At 43.2% G+C, this 23,141-nt stretch overlaps 2 protein-coding genes and 1 pseudogene across 2 annotated transcripts; 1 reads left to right on the top strand and 2 right to left on the bottom strand.

Annotated features, from left to right (window-relative positions):
- Nucleotides 1-7,117: 7,117 nt before the first annotated feature.
- Nucleotides 7,118-7,280, bottom strand: LOC129982001 (U2 spliceosomal RNA; annotated as a pseudogene).
- A 492-nt stretch (nucleotides 7,281-7,772) lies between these two features.
- On the bottom strand, nucleotides 7,773-8,363 carry LOC129980791 (uncharacterized). Its single transcript, XM_056091175.1, has one exon. It carries the CDS (start codon nucleotides 8,361-8,363, stop codon nucleotides 7,773-7,775), a length of 591 nt encoding a protein of 196 aa, XP_055947150.1.
- Nucleotides 8,364-10,561: 2,198 nt separating this feature from the next.
- Nucleotides 10,562-11,449, top strand: LOC129980790 (uncharacterized). The gene is made up of 2 exons (XM_056091173.1): nucleotides 10,562-10,589; nucleotides 10,692-11,449. The coding sequence occupies exons 1-2, from the start codon at nucleotides 10,562-10,564 to the stop codon at nucleotides 11,447-11,449; spliced, it is 786 nt and encodes a 261-aa protein (XP_055947148.1).
- The last annotated feature ends 11,692 nt before the right edge of the window (nucleotides 11,450-23,141 follow it).

The raw sequence follows: 23,141 nt of genomic DNA, 5'->3' as shown, positions 1-23,141 counted from the left end.
CAGGGGGGACACCGGGGAGGCAGGGATTGGTCTGTTTCCCTGTAGGACAGGCGAAGAATGTTCCTCCTTTGGCAGCAAGCAAGTTACTTTTGGCAGCAAGTCGTGCCCTCGTCCTCCGGTAGATGGGAGAGTCCGAATGCTGGAGGTCTGTCAAGAGCACGGAGCAAGGAGTGATGCGGACATGGCCGAATTCAGAGTTCGTTGCCGAGTCAGATATGGCACGAAGAGGACTGACGGGGGTCTTGGTGCCTAGGCAATCCTGGAGAGCAGTGGGACTTGATTGGACTGCGCGTTCAGGTGAACAACTGCACAAAGGAACAGAGACTGGCCCTTCCTCTTTTAGCTTTACGTCGACTTCAGACAACTTTATAGCGAAACACAGAGGCGACGTTGGTATAGAGTGGGTCTTACCCGTAGGAGACCCAACCGAAGTGGAGCCACCACTCGGGGACAAAATCACGTTAGGCAGAATAGCCGCTTTCATAGGGCTAACAATTGAAGCAGTCACAGGACCGCCAGAGTCAGACGGAACACTGTTGGCAATATCACTGTTATCCGACACCTTCGAAGGTGTCAGCATATTAACGAAAAAAAAAACGATACAGAAAAGAACAATGACTAACCCAAGGACGCGGGAGTGCCGTGCCGGGTGAGACACAACGAGACAGGGTCGACACATATACAGAAAAAAGACATAGGCATTCCAACACTCTCAAAACCTCCACAGAGACCCTTCAAGTCCGATCATAATGGCACCATGAAAACAGACATTAAATTAAAACTAGTGGTTTTACCCAGCGGCTGAACACCAAACCAATGAACGGTTTTGCAACGGAGGAGAGAGGGAGAAAATAATAATAATAATAATTTTAACAGGAAACAAGCAATTGAGGTAAATTTAAGAAACGGGATTACGATTTATCCTAAACAGAGAGAGACAAAAGATGCACAGAACAAACAAGAAAACAAGCAAATTAAACAAAGCCAGAGGGGAGAAGCTTTACCAATTTAACAAGAATACATATTTAACTAGTTAAACAAATTCACTGACAGGACCTAAAACTATTTAAAGGAGGAGTCATTGTACACGATGCAGAGATCGGGATCGCACGTATAATTGGGTAACGCTAAACGTATATCAGTACACAAGTAAAATAAGAATTAATAAAAGAACCACATATAAAGAAAAGCAAAAATTTGCCCAGTGGGAGAAATAACCCGTTTACACTGAGATAAAATGCATAAGATAAAATAAAATACCAGACCCCACTGAAACAAAAAGTACACACAAGCAAAAAGAAATAAAAATAATAATAAAAATACCGGACTAAATAAAGGCAAAAATAATAAGATAATATGCAATTTGTTATCTGAAACAAAACACAGTATTCTCAGGAACCAACTCGGTTCGAGAGGACAAAATTCAAGACAAAGTAATGGTAACAATAAAAAAAGAAAAATACATAAATAAAAACATGTAAGGAAGAAAAAAACTACGTATATAGCTATCGCATCAATCGGGCACACACAAATAATACGGAACAAAACTAAAGAAGGCGTGAGTGATAAAAACAGTACTAGTCCCAACGCAAACCCATCAAACCAACACGATGACAACATTGACAGTTGACACAACCACGCGGACAGAAGTAAACAAACATAGAGGGAGGGGGGGGGGAACACGAATCGTTAAAACGTATCGTTTCTCCGCGCGCGCTATCACCTGCACCTACTAGAGTGTCATACTGCGCTGTGATTGGTCAACGGCCATGAAAGAAGAAAAATTACTATTTTAAGAAAATTAGGCAAAAGTACACATTGAAACCACTCTGTATCCATTAAGAATATCCCCCGCGATATATTAATGCAAAAAGTTCTACAAAAATAATTAAAATAGGAGAGAAATCAGAGCGTTTAATCTCGGATCCGCACTCCGCCGCTATTATTTACATTTAGAGACGCGAGGAGATGTTTGAAATTCGTTCTTCGGTAAAGTCCTTTAAATATTATAACTTAAACCCGAAAAAATCCGTTATATTAAATCGACTCAGAACTGGACACACCAGATTGACTCACGAATATTTACTCAACTCAGAACCCCAACCTACATGTTCAGATTGTCATTGCTCTTTATCCATAAAGCATATACTTGTGGAATGTCCCAGTTTTAACCAATTTAGACGAATCCATTTTGGTAGCAACAATGTAACTTTAAATGACTTTTTGGGTGAGAAACCCAACCAAAATTTTTTTTTTATTCTTGCAAGATATTGGAATTGAAAAGCAAATCTAAGTTTTAAATTTTGACATCGTTTTTGTGCATTATTTTTTTTTTGTAATAAAATAAATGTTGGAATAAATCTTGTGTTTGGCGCAGCATGGCCAAAAATGGCCTTTGCGCCATAAAACCAAACCAAGGCCGCAGAATTCCTGAAGTCCACATCAGCAACATCTACCATCTACGTCGACAATAGGGCCAGCATCTTAGCAGCAAAAAATCCAAAATCCAATAACAAATGTGCCAGGAAACTCTTTGCAATACTTTCTACAAATACAAACATAAAGATATACTGGATTAAAGCCCACGCCGGATATGCAGGTAATGAGAAAGCGGATAGACTTGCCAAACAAGCTGCTGATTCAGACAGCCCTATCCAGCCCGAACCATACCCAATTTCATAAAGTCCAGTCTAAGGCGAACCATGTTGGAAAAGTGGCAAACGGAATGGGACAGTGGCGAAACTGGAAGACTCATCTACCAGCTTCTTCCAAAAGCCACTCAACAACTTACGCCCTGGAGAAGGGAAGAAATTCTCTTCTTCACAGGCCATGCCCATTTCCCACCTACTTGAAAAGGTTCAATTTAGCAGACGAACCTTACTGCACTTGCGGCGAAGTGGGGTCACCACTCCACTACGCAACAGATGGCATTTTAACTACATCTTATCACCTAACGAAACCATCAGCTAACCTTCAACAGGTCTGGTTCTCCAGGGTAGCAGATAACTCTCTCAGCAGGCCCAAGATCAGAAAAATGGTTCAATTCCTGCATGAAGAATCACAGCTGTTCAGATACTGACCACCACTCCTATAACAACGGAAAACCCATCTCACCACCTGCACGACAAGACTTCCACCCAGGCCGGAAACTCCAACCACCAACGCAGCGCATCCTCAAGCTCAGACAACTCCATTCAGTCCTGCATAGCCCATGACATCCCTGCTCCAACCCAACCTAAAACCAACCATTCCTGCTCTAACCCAGCCAAGTCAGCTCCTCACCAGTCTAACCGAATTCAGCTCGCCTACTCCAATGCAACCCACTGCAGCATAAAAATCTTTAACCCAGCCAACTACAACTCAGCCAACATCAGCTCCACATCATCAGCCCAATCACCATTACCTCCACATCATTAGCTTAGCCATCTGCAACTCTCACTCTCCATGTCCACCCAACTGTTTAAATAATCGTTAAGATTATAGTCGCAGGGGCATGGAGAGGTGTTAAGTGTTAAGCAAGGAACAGGAAACCGGACAGCTTACCGCTCAGCAAGTGCTCCACTCCACGGGATCAGTTCCACGTCCAGGTCCCCTCAGGGGCTCACCTACTATAGGTGAGTACTGGTGTCCCAATCCCGAGGTACCCAGGGATCTTTACTCCCTTTCAGTTCGCTCTCCTCTCCGCCTTCTGCTGTCTGCTATGTATTTCCTTCCCTCGACGGCAAGCGAGGGAGCTCTCCATGAGAAGCTGTCGCCGCTCTGTTTGCTTCTTGCTTCTCATGGACAGCCAATGTCCCACGTGTTGGCCGTGCGTGGCGACCCATTTGAAAGACGGGTGGTGCACTGTGGTCCCCGTTGTAGCAATCGGCTGGTACCTAGTCACCTGAGTGGCTAGTCTGCTAGGGATCAAGCAAAGGGGTTACTCCTTGGGCTTGGCGTTAAGGGTGGTCACTGTCCCCGGGGGTAACTCCGAGCGTATAGGTTCCGGCTAGCACCAAGGTAAGCGCCGAGGCTGGGAATGGCCAGAGCCGGTGGCTGCCATCCCTTGTTGGGCTCCGTGGTGGGCGGTGCTGTCGGGCCCGAATCATTCACCATATCGCATGGCTCCTCCCAAAAAGGGTCCCTTCAGTGGGCGTCGTATTGTTCCAGTACAAAGTACAACTAACTATTTTGATAGGTTTTTCGTCGTGACACGTAAATCGGAATCGAATGAAACATCTTAGACAGTGTCGCCATTTCTGGTCCAAAAAGCCGTAACAGCAACTGTCGGTGAAGTTACTTCAATCAAAAAGATGCGCTCTGGTGACTTGTTAGTAGAGGTGAATTCTCGAAAGCAAGCCCAGCAAATGCAAAAATTAAAGGCTTTGGCTTCAATATCTATATCTGTAAAACCTCATAATTCTTTAAATATGTCTAAAGGTGTTATTACCTGCGGTGAGCTGCTAAATATCCCTGTTGATGAAATTGTACATGAAATGAAATCGCAAGGAGTTGTAGACGTCCGCCGTATCACAATTTGGCGTGATGGACAACGTCTTGAAACGGAGCATCATATTTTAACGTTTAAGACTACACACTTACCTGAATTTGCTTACGCAGGATACATAAAACTACCAGTGAGGCCTTACATTCCTAACCCACTCAGATGCTTTCAATGCCAGCGCTTTGGCCACTCAAAGGCAAATTGCCGCGGGTCACTCACCTGTGCCCGTTGTGCAGAAAAGGGTCACGACAGTCAGCAGTGTGACTCAAAAGAAAAATGCGTCAACTGCAATGGGGATCATCCATCCTATTCTCGCATTTGCCAACGCTGGAAATTAGAAAAAGAAGTTACAGCACTTAAAATAAAAGAAAATTTATCGTATCCGGAGGCCAGGCGTAGGATTAAAGCTCAGACTCCAACCCCTGGCATCTAAAGTTTTAACTCCTTTTATCTTGTATTACCATATGTTATATACCATGAACCTGTTTATCTACCATAAGCTTGGCGCAGCATAGCCAAACATGGCTCTTGTGCCAGAAAAATCAAACCAACCAACCAACCAACCAACCCCTGGCATCAGTTATGCTTCAATAGTACAAAAAACTTTTTGCAAAAATTGTTCCTGTCAAAAATGTGTAGCACTTACAACAAAAACAAAAACCGCGGAAAAAATAACAGATTCTGATACAGAACAATCTATGAACAGTATTCATGAAACTCCTGCACCACCTAAACCAAAACGGAAATCAAAGTCAAAATCACAAACTTCACTGACGTTAAATCTTGCGAAACGCGGCCTTTCAGGAAAAGATATTCCTATGAAATTAAAGAAATCGACCTTGAAGAATTCCGTCGCATTGGGGTTAGCGACGCAGGGTGTTGCCCACAAGGACTTGACGTCCATATTTGGTGGCATATCCAATAACCCCGATATTAAATTGCACCCATCTGAGGATGAATCGGAACTTGACATGAGTTGCGAAGATCAAGCAACTCCAGCAAATGTTTCCACACACTCTCCTTCAAAAACAGACTCTTAATGGGTACCTTCCTTTCATGGAATTGTCGCGGCCTCCGGTCCGACAAACAAAAATACAGATAAATCCTCTGAATCTGAAACTGAACCTACTGCAAAAAATATTCCTGACAATATCAAACCTGCTAAATCGAAATCGAATTCAAAATCCCAAAATTCACTGAAACTAAAGCTTGCAAAACGTGGCTCTTCGTCAATACAGCTGCCTTCAAAATTAAAATTATCAAAAACACAGAAATCCGTCGCACTGGGACTGGCGACGCAGGGTATCGTCCATAAGGATTTAACATCCATTTTTGGTGGCGCACCCAAAAGTCCCGATATCATTGAACTCCATCCATCTGAAGGGGATGACGATGAATTAGAAATGAGTTGCGATGTTTCACCAACTCAAACAACTGATAGCGACCTCTCTTCTAATACAAAACTCTCTTAATGGGTACCTTCCTTTCATGGAATTGTCGCGGCCTCCGGTCCAAACTTCCTGACATAAAATCCATTTTAAACAAATATCATCCTGTTTGCATTGGTGTTCAAGAGACCTTTTTGACACCAAGCATTCCAATTAAATTGCGAGGTTATAATTGTATTCGGAAAGATACAGACACAGGATCTCATAGTTCTGGAGGTGTCTGTATCTTCACTTCAAATCTCTATCCGAGCTCACAACTAAATTTGCATACCTCTCTGCAGGCTGTGGCTGTACAAGTTCACGTACGAACATTAGTCACAGTCTGTTGCATTTACTTACCGCCTCATGATGTCATCCGTCAACAAGAACTTGACAATTTAGTGGACCAGCTTCATCCGCCTTTTTTGATATTTGGTGATTTTAACGGACATAATACTTTGTGGGGTTCAAATAGTACAAACTCTCGTGGGAGACAGATTGAGCAGTTTATTGCCAATAACTGTCTCTGTTTACTTAACAACGAAGAGAAAACATACTTTCACGAGCCCACACGAAGCTTCCATACTCTTGATTTGGCCATCTGCTCACCCGAACTTCTGCCGTTGCTAAACTTTAATGTTAGCAACGAATTACATAATAGCGACCACTTTCCTATTATTGTCTCCCATGCTGATAGCGGCGGTGAGACTTATTGTCCTCCGCGTTTTCTATTCCAGCGGGCAGACTGGAAGTCTTTTTCGTGATTAGCAGATATCACCGAGACTATGACCAATATCACAGACATTTCTGAAGCTGTACAAAATGTCACTGACGTTATAATTGGTGCCGCAACTTCCACTATTCCGAAAAGTCCATCACGCGTAAGAATTTTTCGCAGACCGTGGTGGGATGAAGCTTGTCGCGACAGCCACAAACAACAGAAAAAGTTATGGAACTTATTTCGAAGGTATCCTACCACAGAGAACCTTATTGCTTTTAAGAAAGCCAAAGCACTAGCTCGCCGCATACGTCGTCGTAGTCAGAGGGAATCCTGGATAAAATTCATATCCTCTATCACATCTTCTATATCCAGCAAAGTTCTGTGGAGAAAAGTAAAGGCTGCTAATGGTATATATCGTAACTCTTCCATTCCTGTTTTAAACAGAGGGAATGTGAAGTATTCTGCCCCATTAGACGTAGCCAACATTCTCGGTCAATCATTTGCACAGGTTTCAGCAATTGATTCATATAAATCCAAAATTAATTTATCCAAAAATTAGTTTAACATCAATAGGCACCCGATGGGGGCCCTATCAGATATTAAGCTGATAAGAACAGATGTCTCGCACTAATGTTTGCAAACACTAAAGCATGGGCTCATAGCGTGCGTTAACATAGACAGTAAGGTACCACTCGGGTCCGACAAGCGGAGGCCTGCTTCGCTTACGTCTTTAGTGCGAGTCTTTCGATTACTCTATGAGACTTCGTCACGTGTAAGACAGCAAAAGGCTGCTTACGACATTGACTAACGTCTCGTGAAAGCTGAAAAATAAACTATGTAAAGGTTAAACAAACATAAACTATGCAAGACATAACAAAACTAAACTATGCAAGACATAACAAAACTAAACTTTAAACAAATAACAAATATAAACTATAAACAATTAACAGAAATAAACTACAAAGAACCAACAACACGTAGACTATGAAAAATAACAACACGCCGGGACGACAGACTTGTTTCTCGTTGAGACGACACGTAAGAGTTAGAGCTGACCCCAGACGTCAAAGTCCGACGGGAAGTCCTGGAGTCAGCCCATACGCGCACATCACACACACACAATACAGAAGGCAAGAACAACTTACAAGTCACTTGGTGGCTCCGGAGGGGTCAGGTGTTCTGCGAGATCAACCCCATCAGTGAATTGCCGATGCCCAGTAATATGCTCGACGTATATGTCGCGAGACCACCTGATGCAGTCGCTAACACACAACTTACGAAACTTGTTGAGGTAGCCCCGCGACATAAACTTCGACAGAAACCTGTCGTTCTCGGGATCCCAAGCTCCCAGTGCTCCAACAACAATAGGAATGATTGCAGCCTGCACTCCATTTGAGGAATAGAGGGGGAGAAGACTCGCATATTTATCATGCTTCAGGCGTTTAGCCTTCTCGAAACCCTCCATTCTGTTTTCAAATGGGATGGTGACATCCACAATGAAGATCTTGTTCCCCGACTGCACCACTAAGTCGGGACGAAGATTGTCGGGGCCCACTCGTTGGTTCTCAGAAATTATCGTGCACCTGGTAGCAAGCGCCTTTTTTACTCGTGCTACGATGGTATCGTGCCGGAGTTGCCAGCCACGAGACCTGCCCTTACAATGGTTGAGGACGTGGGGCAGAGTCTCTAGGTCAGCCTCGTTACATCTCCGACACCTCTTATCTTCTTCCATGCCTGGCATCCATTAAGGGGGAGGAGGTTCAATCTAGCCCTGTGAACAAAACGCCAGTCAGCAAAGCGGGTGTACGTGCCATCAGCAATGAAGTGTGAGCTTGCAGGTGACTGGGCCACACACTCCATTGCCTTACCCTGACTGGGTTTGTTGATTAGAGCGGTCGATCGATTGTTCCTCAACCGGTCCCTAATGGAGAAGATGACTTTTCTTCTACCAGATGCACGAACGACAATTTCGTTGTACTTGACCCTTGGCACTCCGTCGTCAAATTCCCACACTACTCCGAGACGTCTGGAGGCGAGTCTGGCACAAGTCCAGACGTTGGAGTAGGCGTTGTCGGAGGTGGAGAACGGGCCCTCCGTCACCCCAGACAGGAACTCCTCCAGGTTCGCATCGGTGGGGGACGGGGTCTTCAGCCTGTGTGCTGGGTCTGCCTAAGGTCTTCAGTGGCCAGAAGTACTATCTCCTCGTCTGAGGAAGTCAGAAGCTTAAAAGCAGTGTCAATCCTATTAAGATCTGACTCCTCAGCGGCAATCGGTATAGAGCAAGAGCCCTTGCTCTTGTGGCCATACAAGTATTCATTGGCCGCGTTCTCCGGGAGGCCAAGGGTGTTCTTGATTTCACCTCTAATTGTGGAGTCCAACGCCTGCCATGCAGTTTTCTGGGACTGCGCTGTCCGCATGGGGAACTGGAGAGCCGGGAAAAAGAATGACTTGAGGGCATCCAGTCTCTGCCATGGAGCAAGGGCAGAGGAAAGGATCTTGGCCCCAATGCCGGCCAGGTCATTCAAGCTGTTGTAGTCAGGCCAGGCGTTGAATCCCACAGGTCTGCCTAAAAATCTGGTGAATTCACCTTCCTTTAGTGGAGAGATGTTTTCACCACCAACTCTGAAACTCGTGTTTTTTACTCCGACCGGGGTGCAGCCAGAGAAGTGCAGGGACACCGATTTCTTTGGATTTAATACCATGCCGAGTGCGGCAAGTTGAGCCTGTACAGAGTCAAGGTTGTTTTGGAGCTCAACTGGACTGGCGGCGAGGAGGCACAGGTCGTCAGCAAAGGCCAGCACTTTGTGCTCTACGTGGTCTCCTTGTATGCTCCTGATGACTGGATCGATGCAGATGTTAAAAAGGAGACCACTAATAGGGCACCCCTGCTTGACCCCGCTAAGGATGGGAATATCGGACGTCACGCCGCCGTCCGAAAGGATCTTAGTCCTCGAACCTCTGTACAGGTCTCTAATGATGTCGACAAATAGTGGACCAGTCCCCACGGCTTCTAGAGCCTCAAAGATAGCTTCGTGAGGAAGCGAGCCAAAGGCATTAGAAACATCGAGCCACCCGATGCAAAGTCTTTCTTGTGGTACCTTGCAGCGTCAAGTCTCCTCTGGAGAGAATAATTATGTTCTAACACGCCGTCATGAGGAGTGAACCCCTTCTGGCAGCGCGATAGAACAGAGTATTTCTCGCACCAAGTGCTCAGCCTAGCCGTGAGGCACTTGGTGAAGATCTTGTAGATCGTGGAGGAGAGGGCAATAGGCCTCCAATTAGTGGGCAGAGTTGGATCGCCAGATTTGGGCAGGAGGATGGTGGTGGAGGTTTTCCAACTCTCAGGAATTTTCCTCAGGTGCAGGACCACGTTGAAAACTCTGGCCAAAAATTTCGGGGCACCTGGAACCGACCTCCAATGATGGTAAGTAAGGCGGTCCGGACCAGGTGCAGTGTTTTCAGCCTTCTTAATCTTTTCAACCTCTGCCGGTGTGAACTGTGAAGCAAGAAGGGGCTCCCGCTGGTCGGAGCAAGCTGCATAAAAGCCAGAGGCAAAGTCAGATTGACCCCAAGCGTCTCTGAAGTAGGCATCCAGGGTGGAGGTGGGAACACAACATCTATCCCCAGAGACACCAGTGATCTCCCTGATCGCCCTTCGCCGGTTTCTTCTATACAGCTTCTGGCAGACCTCTGCATTCTCAATATCAATTCTTTCATCTCCTGATTTAGATTGTCCTCGCCGATCTCTGCCGGGCCTTGGGCTTGGCGTTAAGGGTGGTCACTGTCCCCGGGGGTAACTCCGAGCGTATAGGTTCCGGCTAGCACCAAGGTAAGCGCCGAGGCTGGGAATGGCCAGAGCCGGTGGCTGCCTTCCCTTGTTGGGCTCCGTGGTGGGCGGTGCCGTCGGGCCCGAACCTTACACAATGTCGTATGGCTCCTCCCAAAAAGGGTCCCTTCAGTGGGCATCATCACAAAGTTCAAATCCAATCAACAGAAAAATATTTCGATCATTTTTTTATTGTACACCGTATTTCTGATGAAAATGAAACTTTTAACACAGTGTCACCATTTTTGGTAGACAAAGCATTTCTTAGTACAGTTGGTGAAGTTACTAATATTCGTAAACTTCGATCAGGTGATTTGCTGGTTGAGGTAAGCTCCCGTCAGCAATCCCAGAAAATTATGAAATTGAAAGCCTTGGCAACAATTCCGATAAGCGTTAGTCCTCATAAATCTTTGAACTCTTCAAAAGGAGTAATAACTTGTGGGGAATTATTCAATGTCCCTGTCGAAATTATAACCAAAGAATTAAAATTCCAAGGGGTGACTCATGTACGCCAGATTACTATTCGGCGGGATGGACAACTCCTTAATACAAAGCACTATGTTCTTACGTTCAATAGTCCCCAATTACCTGAATCAATTAAAGCAGGATATATAAATTTGCCTGTACGTCCATATATTCCTAACCCTCTACGCTGTTTCCAATGTCAGCGCTATGGTCATTCTAAAATGAACTGCCGCGGGACTCTGACTTGCGCCCGCTGTGCAGAAAAGGGTCATGATGGTCAGCAGTGTTCTGCACCTGAAAAGTGCATTAACTGCAATGGAGACCACACTGCTTATTCCCGACTTTGTCCGCGTTGGCAACTAGAGAAGAAAATAGTTGCAGTGAAATTTAAAGAGAACATCTCGTATCCTGAAGCGAGACGCAAGATTATAGCTCAAACTCCTACAGAAGGTTCAAGTTATGCATCAGCTGTTCAAAGGAATCCCCCAACTGTAGTTAATCAAAACGTTCAAATCGAAAAAACTTAACTTTCCATTCAAGCACAATCCTCGAATTCTGAATGTGACTTAAATGATATTCCTGAGCCATCTAACGCCCGTAGGCGTAAATCTAAATCTAAATCACAGACTTCTTTGGCACTTAGACTTTCAAAGCGAGGTCTAACAAAACATGATTTACCGATAAAATTAAAAAAATCTACAGTTAAAAACTCTGTCGCTCTAGGTTTAGCAAATAAGGGTGTTGTCCAACAGGACTTAACGTCAATTTTTGGGGCTCCCTTAAAAAGTCCTGAACTTATTTCCCTTCACCCATCGGAGGAAGAGGATGAGTTAAAAATGAGTTGCGATGCTCCGGCAACTCCAACTTCTATTTATCCCCTTACTAAAACATTATCTTAATGGGTACGTTCCTTTCATGGAATTGTCGCGGCCTTCGTTCTAAACTACAAGACATTAAAGATATCATCAACAAATTTCATCCAATTTGTATTGGACTCCAAGAAACCTTCTTGTCGTCCAACATTCCTCTCAAACTACGTGGTTACAACAGTGTTCGGAAGGATACAATCCATGGAACTGGTGGCGTTTGTATCCTTACATCTAACTTATACCCGAGCACAGTTCTCACTTTGCACACTACATTGCAGGCTGTGGCTGTGCAAGTTCATGCTCGAAAATTAGTCACAGTTTGTAGCATTTATTTACCACCACACGATTTGATTAACCAACATGATCTTGATAATCTTATGGACCAGCTTCCCGCGCCTTTTCTGTTATTTGACGATTTTAACGGCCACAGTATCTTGTGGGGCTCTGATAGTACAAATTCTCGCGGGCGACAGATCGAACGGTTCATATCTGATAACTGTCTCCTTAACAGTGACGAGAAAACCTACTTTCATGAGCCCACACGTACCTTCCACAGCTTAGACTTGGCCATATGCTCTCCTGATATCCTACCTTTGCTTAATTTTATAGTCGGAAGTGATCTCCATGATAGTGATCACTTCCCTTTAATAGTCTCCTATACTGAAACTGATTTCAAGCAAAGTCCACCACGTTATGTCTTTCAGAGGGCTGATTGGGCTGCTTTCATGCAACAAGCAGTGATTTCTGAGAATATGGTCAGCATGGCCGACATTACACACGCAATACAAAGTGTCGTCGACTGTTTACTTAAAGCCGCCAATAATACCATACCTAAAAGTTCCCCACGTATGCGAAAATTTCCAAGACCGTGGTGGAACGAAGTCTGCCGCGATAGTTACAGGGAACAAAAGAAACGGTGGAACATTTTCCGCAGGTACCCTACATCGGAGAATCTTATTGCCTTCAAACGTGCTAGAGCGAATGCTCGTCGAATTCGTCGGCGTAGCCAGAGGGAGTCCTGGTGTCGCTTTATTTCCTCAATCACATCCTTTACTTCCAGCAAATTGTTATGGAAAAAAGTCAAATCTGCTAATGGAGTATATAAAGATTTCTCCTTCCCAGTTTTGAATACTGGAAATGGGGTGATGTCTTCTCCATTAGACGTTGCCAATACTCTCGGAGAAGCCTTTGCAAAGGTTTCCGCAGCTGATAATTACATGCCTGCTTTTATAATGGCTAAGAATCGCGCGGAACGGAAGTCTTTGCGTTTCACTACCCGAAACTCCTACTCTTACAATTCAGAATTTAGGATGAATGAATTATTGACGGCCTTGTCTAAAGCACGTGATACCAGTCCTGGTCCTGATGGAATCACGTATAACATGCTTCGCCATTTGTCTACCACTTCTCTTTCCAACCTGTTATTTCTATTTAACCGTATTTGGAATGAACAGAAGTTCCCATCACAATGGCATGAAGCTATTGTGATTCCAATCCTGAAACCCGGCAAAGACGCCTCTAACCCTCTGCACTATAGGCCAATTGCTCTCACAAGTTGTCTATGTAAAACATTAGAGCGCATGGTTAATGCCCGTCTTGTGTTTGAGTTGGAGAAAAAAGCATGTATTCCGCCATTGCAGAATGGCTTCCGCAAGGGACGCTGGACATTGGATAATATCGTCCTTCTCGAGACCCAAATTCGAAACGCATTCGTCCGGCGGAATCATCTGGTCTCCATATTCTTCGACATAGAAAAGGCTTATGACCGTGCTTGGCGTTTTGGCATTCTTGATACTCTTTCAAATTTCGGATTTAAAGGAAATTTACCTGTGTTTTTAAAGAACTTTTTATCATTAAGAACATTTCGTGTACGCATTGGAAATTTTTATTCTGATCGTTTTATTCAAGCTGAGGGACCCCTCAGGGGCTCACCTACTATAGGTGAGTACGGGTGTCCCAATCCCGAGGTACCCAGGGATCTTTACTCCCTTTAGGTTTACTCTCCTCTGCGCCTTCTGCTGTCACATTTGTTTTTCCTTCCCTCGACGGCAAACCCCTCAGGGGCTCACCTACTATAGGTGAGTACGGGTGTCCCAATCCCGAGGTTCCCAGGGACCTTTACTCCATTTATGTTTAATCTCCTCTACACCTTCTGCTGTCTGCTGTATCTCTTCTATCCCTCGACGGCAAGCGAGGGAGCTCTCCATGAGAAGCTGTCGCCACTCTGTTTGCCTCTTGCTTCTCATGGACAGCCAAAACCCCACGTGTTGGCCGTGCGTGGCGACCCATTAGACGGGTGGTACATTTCGGTCCCCGGTGTATCAATCGGCCGGTATCCTAGACTTGTGACTGGGCTGCTCAAGGGGATCAAGCGAAGGGGTCACTCCTTGGGCTTGGCGTTAAGGGTGGTCACTGTCCCCGGGGGTGACTCCGAGCGTATAGGCTCCGGCTAGCATTATGGCAAGTGCCGAGGTTGGGATTTTCCAGAGCCGGTAACTACCATCCCATGTTGGGCTCCGTGGTGGGCGATGCCGTCGGGCCCGAATCTTTTCTGATGTCGCATGGCAACTTTTAATTCACACATTAGTAATGCTTATCCGAAATTTTTTGTTATCAGTGCTGAAAAAAATACTTTAAATAATTTATCTCCTATTTTAATTCACAAAACAATTCTTTCAATGGTTGGAGAAGTAAAATCTATCAAGAAACTAAACGGTGGAAACCTACTTGTTGAAATTGCAAATTCAAAACAATCTGAAAATATATCAAAACTTGACAAAATAGCAAATATTGAAGTTAATGTCAGTCCACATCGGACATTAAACCATTCAAGAGGTGTTATTTCACAAAGTGAATTTAACAGGGATACTGAAGAAGATATCCTTGACGCTCTCAAAGCACAAAAAGTCATATCAGTTCGTAGAATATCAATAAAAAGAAATAATCAAAATTTCCCAACAAAACATATAATACTTACATTTGATACTCCTGTGTTGCCGAAATCTGTCAAAATTGCTTACATTAATTGTCCTGTTAAACATTACATACCAAATCCACTTCGATGTTTTAAATGTCAAAAATTTGGTCACACAATAACAGCCTGTAAATCTTCTAAACAAATATGTGCTTTCTGCTCTCTTCCAGACCATGAAAGTAATGCCTGCTCATCTACCATACCAAAATGTTGCAACTGTTCCGCAGAACATCCAGCTTATTCAAAATCCTGCCCACGATACAAACAAGAGAAAGAGATACAAACGGTTAAAATTACCCGAAACATTTCATTTCCAGAAGCGCGGAAAATAGTAAACGATAGAACCCCCCAACCAGGTCTCTCCTATTCAGCAGCTTTAAATCCCTCGCAAACAATTTCTGAGAAAAAATTAAGAAATGATCAAACAGGTTCCACTTCTACAGCATTTGCAACCACACATCCTTCAGCAGATAATGAAACAATTACAATAAAGAAAAGCGACTGGCTAGCACTGCTTGAGATAAAAAAATCATGGGAAAAAACTTCTTCTGCTTCTACCATGTCCCAGAATCCTACCAACCAAGCTATTGCACAAATAATTCCTCCAACTGTTGCTTCCTCTGCCGTTAATATTAGAGAATTACAATCAAATATTCTTGCATCTTCTACAACGGTTTCATCAAATATCAATAATGCATCAGATAAAGCTCTCATCTCCAATACGCGTTCTTCAAAAGGGGGTTCTCCATTAAAAAGAAATTCTAAAAAAGCTCGAGAAGATAAAAAACTGGAACAAAAATCTACTGAATTGGTAAAATTAAAAGAATCAAAATCTGCGAAACGCGCAAGAAGACTTGCTGAGAAAAGAGATCAAGACATTATAAATTCTCTTACAAATAGTGTCCCTACTAAAGAAGATTTTTTGAAGGATTCTATTAAAAAAACGAGTGAAGAACATAATAAAGATCCCCTCCTCCTCAAAGTGCATCTGTCCGATGATGAAATGCTTACCAGCGACAGCGAAGTCCTTCCCACTTCTCCTTAGTGGTTTTTATTCTGTCTCAGGCGGTGTTCCCTTTTTGTGTGTTTTTTTCTTTCATGGCCTCTTTCATTTCCTGGAACTGTCGTGGTTTTCAAAACAAGAATGCTGAATTAAAGGATCTTATTAACAAAAATCACCCCGCCATTATTGCACTGCAAGAGACTTACCTCAAAACAGACAAACATAATATCCGTCATTATAAAATTTATAGTAAACATAATATCCGAGAACGTGTTTCTGGTGGTGTTGCAATACTTGCTGCAGCTGATACCCCTTCCATGCCATTGGCCCTTAATACCAATCTGCAGGCTGTGGCTATACGTATCCAAACACAATCTTTAATTACCGTTTGCAATATTTACTTACCTCCAAATGAAAATGTCAGTCAAATAGATCTTAATAATTTGATTTATCAACTTCCACCTCCTTTTATAATTATTGGCGATCTTAACGGCCATAGTCCCTTATGGGGTAATTCTGATAGTAATTCTCGTGGTCTGCAGATTGAAAAATTTCTCTCAGATCATAATTTAAGTCTCTTAAACTCTGATGAAAAGACCCATTTTCATTTACCCACACGTACATTTCATTCAGTTGACCTCGCAATTTGCTCTCCATCTCTCCTGCCTTTTTTGAATTTAACAGTTGACAATAATCTGTACAACAGTGACCATTTTCCATTAATTATAACCGACAGTAGACAGAATTCAAATAGTAATTTCCGGCCACCTAAATATATTTTAAATGCAGCCAACTGGCAAAAGTTCACTTCATTAGCCAATATTGATTCTGAAATTATTAGGTCTGCCACTATCGAAGATGCACTTAATTATATTGTCAAAACCATAATTGAAGCAGCAGATAAATCAATACCCAAGACTACTGGTAATTACAGAAAACAAAATAAACCTTGGTGGAATGATGACTGCAAACAGGCTTATAAGAAACAAAGGAAGGCTTGGGATATATTCCGCAGACGACCCACAACCGAAAATTTTATTATTTTTAAAAAGACAAAAGCAGAATCCAGAAGAATCCAAAGACTTAGCCGCAGAGCGTCATGGCAGAAGTTTGTTTCCGGCATAACATCAACAATATCCAGCAAAAAACTTTGGTATAAAATTAAAACAATCTTTGGTGTCTCTCAATCGAATAGTGTTTCTGTTTTAGTTGATAATGGAAGAACAATATCCACCTTAAAGGATATTGCAAATACCATCGCTTCATCTTTAGCCCATACAAGCAGTAGCGAAAATTACCCCCTTACGATTTTGGAGAACAAAAAGAAAGCAGAAAAACAAAAATTTCATTTTGATTCTAAAATTAATCAATCTTACAACTGTGACTTTAGTCTCTGGGAATTTCAAACAAGCCTCTCAAAGATGCATGAATCTGCACCTGGTCCAGATAATATCACCTATACCATGATCAAACATCTAACAATAGAGTCGCAGAAGAATTTGCTACATCTGTACAACCGCATTTGGAGAGAACACCAATTTCCCACAATTTGGCAACACGCCGTAATTATCCCTCTATTAAAACCGGGCAAAGATCCGACTAATCCATCTAACTACCGTCCAATAGCTTTGACGAGTTGTCTTTGTAAAGTGCTGGAAAGAATGATAAATAACAGATTAATTTATTACCTGGAAGACAATAAATTGTTACACCCATCCCAGAGTGGATATAGAAAAGGTCGTTGCACTATCGATAATCTTTTGGCTCTTGAAACTGATATTCGCCTCTCTTTTCTACAGAGAAAACACTTAGTTGCCATATTTTTTGATATTGAAAAAGCCTACGACAGAACTTGGAGGTATGGGATTTTAAAAGACTTGCATGATCTCGGATTAAGAGGAAATCTTCCCATTTTTATAAAGAACTTTTTAAAACTCAGAAAATTTCAGGTCAGAGTGCAAACAGAACTTTCAGATTTTTTTATTCAGGAGGAGGGTGTTCCCCAGGGTAGTGTTTTAAGCGTAACCCTTTTTATCATAAAAATAAATAACATTTTAAAACAACTATCCCCTTTTGTGAAAGGATCGTTATATGTTGACGACCTGTACATATCATGTACAGGAGAGAATATGAATTTTATCCAAAGACAACTGCAGATTGCAATCAATAGTATTACTCAATGGTGTAACAATAATGGCTTTACTATTTCTACATCGAAAACCGCTTGTGTTCATTTCTGTCGTAAACGCAATATTCATTTGGACCCTGAACTAAAATTAAATGGAGAAAATATACCATTTGTCAATGAAATTCGTTTTTTAGGTGTTATCTTTGACAAAAAGCTTACCTTTCTGCCTCATATACAGCAGTTACGGAAAAAATGTGAAAGGTCTCTAAATATTCTGAAAGTATTATCGACTACAGCTTGGGGGGCTGATAGAATCTCCATGCTTAAGATTTACAAGGCGACTGTACTCTCTAAGCTCGATTATGGCTCTGTAATTTATGGTTCTGCCAGGAAAAGTATTTTGCAAAAATTGGACCCAATTCACCACGCAGCCCTTCGTTTATGTACAGGAGCTTTCAGAACTTCACCCATTAAAAGCCTGTATGTTGATACTTGCGAACCTGCCCTTGAATCTAGAAGACAATCGCTTTCTCTGAACTATTACTTTAGGATTAAATCGAACATAAATCATCCATTTCATGATTTTGAGCTGCGCCCATTCTTGATTCGATTAGCCGAAGCCAGGCAATCCTTCATTCCTGTATTTCATATGAGAGTACATAATATTCTTGCAGATTTAAATCAACTCTATTTAAACGTAACCCTTCAACCGAAAAATAAGTTCCCTCCTTGGAAAATTCCTGTTTTTCATTATTTAAATCCTTTCACAAGCTTAACCAAATCTGACACATCGGATATCATCTATCAACAAATCTTTCTTGAACACCGGCAGCATTATGTTGACTTTATTCCAATTTATACAGATGGATCCAAATCAGCCAATGGTGTATCTTTTTCAGTCATTTTACCAGATAATGTGCTTTCTTTTAAAATTAATTCTTACTGTTCAGTGTTCACAGCAGAAATAACTGCCATTTTATATGCATTGGAGGAAATTTCTGATAGTCTGCAAAAGCATTTCATCATTTACACAGACTCTCTTAGTGTATTAAAGTCTCTAGACTCATTTCATCCTCAATTTCATAATCATCCCCTAGTTTCAAATGTTTTGGATATTTTAAATAAACTAGCGTGTCGAGATTTTAAAGTTTTATTATGTTGGGTACCATCACATGTTGGGATCGTGGGCAACGAGAGAGCCGACAGAGCTGCCAAATTGGCGACTGCCACAAAAAATACTACTATACCTTTGACAGACTTGAAAAAGCACATAAAAATATTTCTTTTAAACAAATGGCAAAGAGAGTGGGATGTTGAAAACGAGAACAAGCTTCATGGAATTAAACCTACCATCGAACTTTGGCCTTCTCAAATGAACAGAAAAGCGGATACGGTTCTCACGAGATTACGAGTGGGTCACACTCGATATACTCATCGTCATCTGCTGTTAGGAGAACAAGCTCCGATGTGTTCTCGCTGTAACTGTATTATGTCCGTCCAACATATACTTTCTGAATGCCCAAATTTTTACACACAGCGTTTACACTTTTTAAAATCTAATAACATATTTTTATCTACTTTACTTGGAAAAAATCCACATGATAACCTTTTACTCTTTTTAAAATCAATTGGTTTTTATTCACATATTTAGTCTACTGTCCTTTCTGTTTTGAAACAATTAATTATTTTCTGTTACTATTAATTTTTATTTCACGCTGTCTCCTATACCAAGGAATTTCAAATTTTAACTTGAAATAATTTTACGTAGTCTGGCGCAGCATGGCCAAATCTATGGCCCTTGTGCCAAAAACCCAAACCAAACCAAACCAAACCCTCGACGGCAAGCGAGGGAGCTCTCCATGAGAAGCTGTCGCCACTCTGTTTGCTTCTTGCTTCTCATGGACAGCCAATGTCCCACGTGTTGGCCGTGCGTGGCGACCCATTTGAAAGACGGGTGGTGCATTGTGGTCCCCTGTGCATCAATCGGCTGGTAGATGGTCACCCGAGTGGCTAGTCTGCTAGGGATCAAGCGAAGGGGTTACTCCTTGGGCTTGGCGTTAAGGGTGGTCACTGTCCCCGGGGGTAACTCCGAGCGTATAGGTAACCGATTAGCACTAAGGTAAGTGCCGAGGCTGGGAATGGCCAGAGCCGGTGGCTGCCTTCCCTTGTTGGGCTCCGTGGTGGGCGGTGCCGTCGGGCCTGAATCTTCCGTAATATCGTATGGCTCCTCCTAAGAAATCCCCCTCAGGGGCTCACCTACTATAGGTGAGTACGGGTGTCCCAATCCTGAGGTACCCAGGGATCTATACTCCCTTTATGCTTATTCTACCCTACGCCTTGTGCTTTTTGCTGTGTTTTTCTTTCCCTCGACGGCAAGCGAGGGAGCTCTCCATGAGAAGCTGTTGCCGCTCTGTTTGCTTCTTGCTTCTCATGGACAGCCAATGTCCCACGTGTTGGCCGTGCGTGGCGACCCATTTGAAAGACGGGTGGTGCATTGTGGTCCCCTGTGCATCAATCGGCTGGTAGATGGTCACCCGAGTGGCTAGTCTGCTAGGGATCAAGCGAAGGGGTTACTCCTTGGGCTTGGCGTTAAGGGTGGTCACTGTCCCCGGGGGTAACTCCGAGCGTATAGGTAACCGATTAGCACTAAGGTAAGTGCCGAGGCTGGGAATGGCCAGAGCCGGTGGCTGCCTTCCCTTGTTGGGCTCCGTGGTGGGCGGTGCCGTCGGGCCTGAATCTTCCGTAATATCGTATGGCTCCTCCTAAGAAATCCCCCTCAGGGGCTCACCTACTATAGGTGAGTACGGGTGTCCCAATCCTGAGGTACCCAGGGATCTATACTCCCTTTATGCTTATTCTACCCTACGCCTTGTGCTTTTTGCTGTGTTTTTCTTTCCCTCGACGGCAAGCGAGGGAGCTCTCCATGAGAAGCTGTTGCCGCTCTGTTTGCTTCTTGCTTCTCATGGACAGCCAATGTCCCACGTGTTGGCCGTGCGTGGCGACCCATTTGAAAGACGGGTGGTGCACTGTGGTCCCCTGTGCATCAATCGGCTGGTAGCTAGTCACTTGAGTGGCTACTCTGCTAGGGATCAAGCGAAGGGGTTACTCCTTGGGCTTGGCGTTAAGGGTGGTCACTGTCCCCGGGGGTAACTTCGAGCGTATAGGCAACCGATTAGCACCAAGGTAAGCGCCGAGGCTGGGAATGGCCAGAGCCGGTGGCTGCCTTCCCTTGTTGGGCTCCGTGGTGGGCGGTGCCGTCGGACCTGAATTTTTATCTATATCGCATGGGCTCCTCCCGGAAATCTCCCTTCAGTGGGCATCGAAAACAAATTCATTTCACATCTCCTCCATCATTCGATACATTTTTTGTCATTAAAAGAGTTTCTGATAAGCAAGAAACATTCAATAATGTTTCGCCTTTTCTCGTACAAAAAGCAATTGCAGCTGTTGTCGGTGAAGTTGAATCCATCCGTAAAATGCGTTCAGGTGATTTGCTGGTGGAAGTCTGCTCGAAAAAGCAAGCCCAGCAAATCATAAAATTAAAAGCTTTGGCAACAATACCTGTCACTGTTAGCTCCCACATGTCACTTAACTATTCAAGAGGTGTAATTACATGTGGAGAGCTGTTTAACGTTCCTCTTGAGGAAATAACTATGGAACTCAAGCCACAAGGAGTGACAAATGTACGCCAGATCAATATTCGCAGGGATGGGCAACTCCTTCCCACAAAACATTATATTATTACTTTTCATACTCCGAAGCTACCAGAATTTTTATACGCAGGATACATAAAATTACCCGTACGACAATATATCCCAAATCCTCTACGATGTTTTCAATGTCAGCGTTTCGGTTATTCGAAAACTAACTGCCGCGGGACCCTCACTTGCGCCCGTTGTGCAGAAAAAGGCCATGATAGCCAGCAGTGTTGCGCACCCGAAAAATGTGTAAACTGCGGAGGTAATCATACTTCATTTTCTAGAAATTGTGAACGTTGGCAACAAGAAAAACAAATAACAGCAATAAAAACGAAGGAAAATTTATCCTATCCTGAAGCTAGAAAGAAAGTTCTAGCTCAAACACCCTCACCTGGTTTAACATATGCATCTGTAGTAAGAAAATCTTTTTGTACAAATTGTTCTTGTAAGAATTGTGTTAAATACTCCACCGAAAACAAAAATACAGATAAATTCTCTGAATCTGAAACTGAACCTACTGCAAAAAATATTCCTGACAATATCAAACCTGCTAAATCGAAATCGAATTCAAAATCCCAAAATTCACTGAAACTAAAGCTTGCAAAACGTGGCTCTTCGTCAATACAGCTGCCTTCAAAATTAAAATTATCAAAAACACAGAAATCCGTCGCACTGGGACTGGCGACGCAGGGTATCGTCCATAAGGATTTAACATCCATTTTTGGTGGCGCACCCAAAAGTCCCGATATCATTGAACTCCATCCATCTGAAGGGGATGACGATGAATTAGAAATGAGTTGCGATGTTTCACCAACTCAAACAACTGATAGCGACCTCTCTTCTAATACAAAACTCTCTTAATGGGTACTTTCCTTTCATGAAATTGTCGTGGCATTCGTTCCAAACTTCCTGATATCAAGTCCATCTTTAACAAATTTCATCCCGTTTGTCTTGGTGTTCAAGAAACCTTTTTGACACCAAGCATTCCTATTAAACTACGCGGATACAGCTGTGTGCGGAAAGATGCAGACACAGAATCTCGCATTTCTGGAGGTGTCTGTATCTTCACTTCTAACCTTTACCCGAGCACACCTCTAACTCTACATACATCTCTACAGGCTGTGGCTGTACAAGTTCATGTACGGACATTAGTCACAGTCTGCTGTCTTTACTTACCACCACATGATGCCATCTGTCAGCAAGATCTGGACAACTTAGTGGACCAGCTTCCTTCGCCTTTTATATTGCAAGGTGATTTCAACGGACATAGTACTTTGTGGGGTTCGGGTACTACAAACTGTCGTGGGCGGCAGATTGAGGAGTTTATTTCTAACAACTGTCTCTGCCTGCTCAATAACGACGAATTGACGTACTTCCACGAACCCACACGTACCTTCCACAGTCTTGACTTGGCCATATGTTCTCCTGAGCTTCTGCCGTTGCTAACCTTTGCCGTTAGCAACGATTTATAAAATAGCGATCACTTTCCTATAATCGTCTCCCATGCTGATAGCGGTGGTGTGACTATTTGTCCTCCTCGTTTTCTG

The sequence above is a fragment of the Argiope bruennichi genome, chromosome 8 (genome assembly GCF_947563725.1).
Source record: "Argiope bruennichi chromosome 8, qqArgBrue1.1, whole genome shotgun sequence".
Classification (NCBI taxonomy): Eukaryota; Metazoa; Arthropoda; class Arachnida; order Araneae; family Araneidae; genus Argiope; species Argiope bruennichi.
Note: the sequence above shows the minus strand (reverse complement) of the source record. Positions and strands in the feature narration are given on the sequence as shown.

Bases quoted from the DNA above. Each gene is read 5' to 3' on its own strand.
- LOC129980790 (XM_056091173.1), top strand. From the start codon at position 10,562: ATGGCTCCTCCCAAAAAGGGTCCCTTCA. The intron at 10,590-10,691 runs GTGGGCATCATC...CTTTTAACACAG, and splicing joins TCCCAAAAAGGGTCCCTTCA to TGTCACCATTTTTGGTAGAC.
- LOC129980791 (XM_056091175.1), bottom strand. From the start codon at position 8,363: ATGGAAGAAGATAAGAGGTGTCGGAGATGTAACGAGGCTGACCTAGAG.